This window comes from Astatotilapia calliptera, chromosome 19 (assembly GCF_900246225.1).
Source record: "Astatotilapia calliptera chromosome 19, fAstCal1.2, whole genome shotgun sequence".
Lineage (NCBI taxonomy): Eukaryota > Metazoa > Chordata > Actinopteri > Cichliformes > Cichlidae > Astatotilapia > Astatotilapia calliptera.
The window spans coordinates 21,622,282-21,629,252 of record NC_039320.1 but is presented as its reverse complement, the minus strand read 5'-3'; the positions used below and the strand labels follow the sequence as shown (position 1 = coordinate 21,629,252).

At 40.7% G+C, this 6,971-nt stretch overlaps 1 protein-coding gene across 1 annotated transcript; it reads left to right on the top strand.

Annotated features, from left to right (window-relative positions):
* The first annotated feature begins 921 nt into the window (after positions 1-921).
* LOC113012696 (TMF1 regulated nuclear protein 1) lies at positions 922-6,377 on the top strand. The gene has a single exon (XM_026152997.1). It carries the CDS (start codon positions 2,113-2,115, stop codon positions 2,746-2,748), a length of 636 nt encoding a protein of 211 aa, XP_026008782.1. The 5' UTR covers positions 922-2,112; the 3' UTR covers positions 2,749-6,377.
* Positions 6,378-6,971: the final 594 nt, after the last annotated feature.

Genomic DNA, 6,971 nt, shown 5'->3' with positions numbered 1-6,971 from the left:
ACTCAGGTCGTTTGGAGTGGAGGGCCCACTCCTGAAGACCTTCTATGACTCTGTTGTGGCTTCTGCTATCTTTTATGGTGTGGTCTGCTGGGGCGGCAGCATCTCTGCTGGGGACAGGAAGAGACTGAACAGGGTGATCCGAAGGGCCAGCTCTGTTCTAGGATGCCCTCTGGACCCAGTGGAGGTGGTGAGTGACAGGAGAATGGCGGCTAAGCTGTCATCACTGTTGGACAACATCTCCCACCCCATGCAGCAGACTGTGACAGCACTGAGCAGCTCCTTCAGTGGGAGACTGCGGCACCCACGGTGTGGGACGGAGAGATTTCGCAGGTCTTTCCTCCCCACTGCTGTCAGACTCCATAATAAAGACTTTAACTGATCAAGCACACACATCCATACATATGCAATAATACTAAGTGCAATAATCCTTTCTGTCATCGTTGTATTTTTACTCAGTTGTATATAGTATTTGTATTCTATTTTTATCTTATTGTATATTTATTTTATTGTATTCTACTGTATATAGTATTTTATTCTATTCTGTACAGTTGTGTACTGTATTTATTCTTATTGTATTCTAATTTTTGCCTCATAACTTTTGCACTGTCCACTTCCTGCTGTGACAAAACAAATTTCCCACGTGTGGGACTAATAAAGGTTATCTTATCTTATCTTATCTTAAATACAAAAAAATAAGAAGACACTGGCACTCTGAATGTTAGATGCTGGCTTTCAGTTCTCTTTGTTTTCCTAGTTAAATTTTTTTACCTTTGTGTTTATAAAGCACCTTTAAAAAAAGTTACAAAGTCCTCAACAATGATAAAAGCGACCGATATGACAAATTTAAGTTAAGAAATAAACACAATAAAAATGTTAAAAATAATTTCCAGTTCAAAAGAATGAAGAGTTCTTTTGTGATCTCCATGATGATACTGTTGGATGTAGTTGATGGTCACAGAATATTTTTGGTAGGCTGGTCACTCTGTTCCAAGTTTTTTTTTTTCCATTTGTGGATAATGACTCTCCTTATGGTTCATTGGCGCTCCAAAGCCTAACGAATGGCTTTGTAACCCTTTTCAGACTGATGGATGTTAATGACTCTGGCATGATTTCTTGGTTCAACAGTTCTGGCACTAATCAGGCCTGGGTGCGGCCACTGAAATTGAACTCAGAGGTTTACTGGGGTTATCTTTGTATTATATTAAAATGTGTTTGATGATCTAAAACATCCACGTGCAACCAATGTGCAAAAAACGAAGAAATTAGAAAGGAAGCAACTACTTTTCAGTGCTGTATCATAGTGATTCATTGTGTTTTCTGTCAATTACTGCATTAAATCTTTGAAGGAGACCTATAAGTGGTAAAATTCACAAAAGTGTTTGTTCTCAAATTAATCTTTTACAGACATGAAGGTGAAGCAATTTAACAGACAAAGTTATGCAATTTGCTGGAAAGACTGCACATTCACATATGAGTAAAACAAGCGTCAGGGTGTGAGGGAGAAGTGATACTGAGCAGCAGGCAATAAAAGAAGGGAGAAACTGAAACATAACCCCCACCCCCCTGTTTTTGCTATTTTATGTCAAGGCGGTGTTGCTAGGGGTAACCATCCGAGCAAGAAAGGAAAAAAAGGAAAATGGAGAGACCAGCTTGTAAGAGGGATGGCAGCAGAGAGGCTGGGAGAATAGGAAGCAAGTGAAAGAGTGCAGAAAAAAAGAGAGCGACCTGATACTACTGCATCTCTCGCTTGAGTGAGCAGAGCTGATCAAAGCTGTGCTCCAGATGATGATGACGACGACGAAGCAAAATAGTCAAGCAGAGGACGAGACAGCCTGCCAACATCAGCAGTAGAGCGGGAGGCTGCCCAATCATCAGCTGACATGCTCATGAGTTCAGCAGCCAATGAAATGCCGCACAACCACTCAGACGCAGAGACGGCACAAGCCTGGCTCAGATCTCTTATTAATGAATGGAGCCGTTCCCAGGCTGCATCACAGCACACCTCTGCACTCCCTGCTCGGCTGCTCTCTCAACTGACACAGGAAAACTGGGAGAAAACATCAACAGTGACAAAAAGGACAGCAGCAGCACAGGAAGAGTCAAAAACTGGCTATGAAGAGACGACAAAAGAACACAGAAACCCACAATGAAGACACAACTGAGTACATGACGGAAGCCATTAAAAGCCCGGATTCAGAGCCTGATCTTGAGCCACCGGATTCTCCATCGTCATCATCATCATCTTCCCCCCCTCTTCCTCCGTTAGCCATGCCACCTTCTGGATCTGCCTCAGCTCTCCTGGCTCTTGCATCTCCAGCCACCAGGCGCTCCATTTCCATGGGAGACTTCCGGAGGGTGACAGGGGCTCTGCTAGCAGGTTCGGAACCCCCGTCCACCTCTGCCACGGCCCCCTCCTCCAAACTTGTCACCCCCAGCTCCAGCATGGAGTTCGAGGCAGCTCGGCGACGCCTCCTGGAGGTAGAGGAGCGCCAACGTGTCATCAGAGAGATGGAAAAGCGACTGGAAGAGCTCAGGGAAGTGTTTGTGCGCTCCGAGCAGGAGGTGGTGCTTCACGGGGAACTGGTGTCGCGGATATCAAGTGCAGCCCAGCAGGGGGAGCTGTACGTGGCGGAGAACAGCCAACGGCTCAAGAAAGGCCTGAAGTTCAAGAAGCATCGGCCTACCATCGTTTTTTCCTCTATGCTTGGACTTCGCACGTGCCTCCCCTGGTCTATGAAGCTAAAATAGCTAACATTTCATCCATAACTTTAGAAATGTGCTTTAAATAACTGGGAAGACAGACTTCCGTTCTTTAGCTATCACTCATTGACACGGCTGCTCTCTAGTTTCCACCTTTTCTTTTCTTGTTTCCTGAGGCTGGTCCTCGGGGGGCTTTAGAGTGCCTACAATAATCACAGTTGCTAGTAAAGAGCTTTCCTTTCAGTGTATTACTGAGGAATTTTTTTGATTAGGAAACTAATCAAGCCAGTACCAGTGCAATGTGTACAGGATGTCATTAGTTCTCTATTTTTTCCGCACACAGTTTGCTGCTTGCAGTTTGTTGTGAGGCTGGAGTTGCACAGGAGAGATTCAGATAGAATCTATCTGTGGTGCATGGATGAGTCATATTTCAGGTGATGTGCAAGGAGAGGTTTAGACTGTGAGGTACCGAGAGCTTCCGTGTATATGGCTTAAGTTATACGGCTATGAGAATTATGTAATATTTACCCATTCACAAAATGGAAAAGAAACAACTCTGTGAATTGATTTAAGAAAAAAAAAGATGAAGAAAGGATGAAAGCATCTGCGTTTTCGGCCTCGTTGTGAGGGAAGTGAAGGGCAGTGAAAGAGCAAGCTAAAGATTGCTGCAGTGTTATGTAAAACCAAGTATGCAGGAACAGGAGATGTAAGAACCAGAAAAATAGAAAAGGAACAAATCTAGAACTTAGATGGCTTTTACCTACAAAGTAAATGTGCCTTGGCTTCTCTGAGACCACTCGTCCACTACCACAGCATCTGCTTCTGGCAGCATAAACAAGGAAAGACAGCAGGAAAGAAATTCGGGCTGGAAGAGTTCCACCTGTGGCCTCTTTTTATCCAGTCACCTAGCAACCAGTTGTCTCTCTATCCTAAATCCTCTTGCGCAAACATACAGAATGTATCCAGCAGAGAGCTGTAACTACAACACTATGATTTGGCTTTAGAGATCTACTGAAGGATTTAGGCGCTAATAATTCTACTTATTTAAAAATCTACTAGAACTGCCTGCGTAGGAGGAAATACTATTGATAAAAGCCTGTGGCTAACACGGTTTATGATTTGGGGCTACACCCATGCATCTATCATTTAGAAAACTAGAGCATCACCATTTGCTGATTGTGTCTTGGTGCTGCATGTGACTGTAAGAGTTGCAGCGGCTCCCCCTGTGATTGCACTCTTAAGTTAGATAAGTAGTTCACATTCAGGGTTTATTTGTGAGATGTGTATGAACATCCAGAATATATATATTTGTCTCGTTATATTAAGCGATCAACCTGTAATTACATTGTAATCCTTAATGCACTGCAAAGCATTGTCCCATGTGCAGAAGGTGACCTAATTTTTACATATAGATTGCTCTCATTTTTTTGCCCCAGTTCTTCATTTCATTCCACCCATTTCTTTTGTCTTTGGATTAACAATGACAAAGTATCTCTTGTATTCACCTGATCCACCAATCCCTTGCTTCAGCTAGGTCTGAGTGTCCAGAATTCACAGCCAGTACTCCAGGGACATCTATTTCCGGCATTTGAAGGTTATAGCAAAGAAGCAAGCACTCAATTTCAGTGCAGCATATGTTGAAAAAAAGCATGTATAGAGCTGTGAGTTCGTGCTGGTTTCCATCTACGTGTGCTACTTTTCAAAAGAATCAAAAAAGGGTTTTCACAATCCCTGATGGTGCTTTGTTTGCTCTCCTATTATAAACGACCTCTCTGAAGAACAAAGGAGCAGGGCTCGTCATGTGACGGTGTCATTGCTTTCTGTAGGTTTCTACAAAATCCCGTGAGTTTAGGCATTCCTGTTGTAAATGTTTCAGAGATGATGCATCACAGAGTCTGTGACTCTGTAAAGTAAGGAATTTCAAAAGAAACTCGTAAAGCGTTCAGTTTCAGAATCATGCAGTCAATGTCAGGAAAAAAAACAAGCAAAAAAAACAAGATGCATGTTAAAGTAGATGTGACAACTAAAGCATAAGCTTAAATTTTATAGGATTGAAAGCAGTGAGAGAAATAGTTGGGGTATTTTCTAACTTTCATTTTAAAGGCTTAAATGGTCTGTTTGTCTAAGTTTCTTTTCAGCACAATATAAAGGGGGTACTCCATGAATTTTACACATAAATTTTAGCTCACTTGTAAATAGAAAACCACTAGGACTGTGAAAACTGATGCAAAATGGAGAGATTATTCAAAAATCTGATTTGGAAGACAAAGAGGTCTATCAAGAAAGCTCCTCAACTTTGTTACCTTACAGAATCACTGGAGTACCCCTTCAAGCAAAGGAAACGGCATCTTCAGTGTTACCGCTGAGCAACCGACCTTATCACTGAATGTTGACTAACTCTATTTAAGCATTCCACATGACTAAGGTATTTATCTACTGCTTGCTTGTGCACATATACCAAACGATATTCAGCTCTGCTAGTTGATAGCAAAATGCTTTGCAGAACAAAACGGTCTCATAGGCCTTAAACGTGTATTCATGGTCCTATGTATATAGCTTGAGTTATAACTGATCATCCAGCTGACCTATACTGTAGATTGCTTTCAATATGCCTTATCCAGTATGTGTGCATTGGCAGTTCCTATACCGATGGTAATGATATATGAACAGGTTAACTCATGGCCATCATAGACCTCATCCTGAAGCATCTTTGTCTGAACAGGAAAAAACCCACACTAGTCATGCACTGCTGTGGGACTGCACCTTTTGTGTTTTCTATGAATGAAAATAACAACAACTATGTTTCCCAAAGATCTCTGGGCCCACTTGCAGAATGAATGTAATGTTTATTGCTATTTTATTTTATTTTTTTTTTGCTGTTTGTTATCTTTTTTCTTCCAATATAATAATTACCGTACATGTATCTTTTTTGGACCTGTGGTTTGCAAAAAACAAAACAGAAAAATGCTCTTGTGTTCATTCTGTACTGCTGGAATTACTTAAACTTTTGATACGAGGGATTTTAACTCTTTTTGAGATGTGGAAACTATTACCACAATTGCATCTCTTTACAGCCCTTTACAGACTCAGACGCTGGCCGACCACAGATCCAAAACTACTTTTCTGATTGCTATTCATCCTTAGAACGTTTTTAATATTTTGTGTTTGTTACTGTGTGATGTGGTATAATATATATATAAATATATTTATGTTGTAAGCTTTTCATTTCCGGTAAATCAGGTGTCGAATATTCACAGTATGATATTTTTACTGATTGAGAGCTGTATATTCTACTATAGTATGAATGTTAAATCAGATTTTAGTCAATGTTATATGCTTAACTGCAGGGTTGTGGCCACTGATTTTCTCTCAGTGTTAAAAATTGAGCTGAAATGGAAGTTAATTATCTCCTGAACCTTGATGTAACTGATGTACTTTTGAAAAACAGGCTTGTGGTTTTTGCTGGAAAGTGAAATACTGAATGTTCTGCCCTGTTTTCTTATTTTGCTTGAATTTGCTACTACTTCTTTTTGCTCTCTTGACACTGTTACAAACTTGAGGCACAGAGCCACATTGTGCAAGGCTAGTATGATTTCATTTTAAGCATTATAGGGGTGTTTTTTTTTTTTTTGTAAAATAGCCTGAATTATTAGAATAAATGGACTTAATGATTCAAATGCTGCAGAAATGGGCTGCTTTTTTTCCTCCTTCCCCAGAACCTGCTAATATAAAGTGCTCAAATTTCAGATGGAATCTCTAAATTTAATCTGTGTTCTCGTTGCGTGGGAGGTTTAAGAACTATTAGGGTCACCTTGCAGCAGCAGCTTGCAGTAGCTCACAGCAGTGTAGGCCCAGGTCAGCAGAAAACTGCTTTTTTGACGTAACTGCTGCAGGCCAGAAAGGAACAAACTGTGAAAGCATCATCCAGCAAATACATTTAGCATGTCTTACCAGTGAGTGTGCCATTTAGCCATTTGCTTGTCCATTAGAGTCCTTTCTTAGCTCATTATGCAGTTAAGTGGAAGCTTGATAACCCTCTGTTCAGGGAAATTGCATAATTACTCAAATATATCCCACTTCTAAGTGCTCATTATTGCAAACAAGTATGTCTTATATCACTTTAAGCCAGTGATTTTACTGCTTCTCAGTTAATAAGAAGCATGTGTATGGGTTTTACACAGATTTCACTATCTTGAGTATTAGGAAGTTAGTATAATCTCCATTACATTTTATTAATTTTAAGAGTTTGCAAATTTATATTCAAACCTATT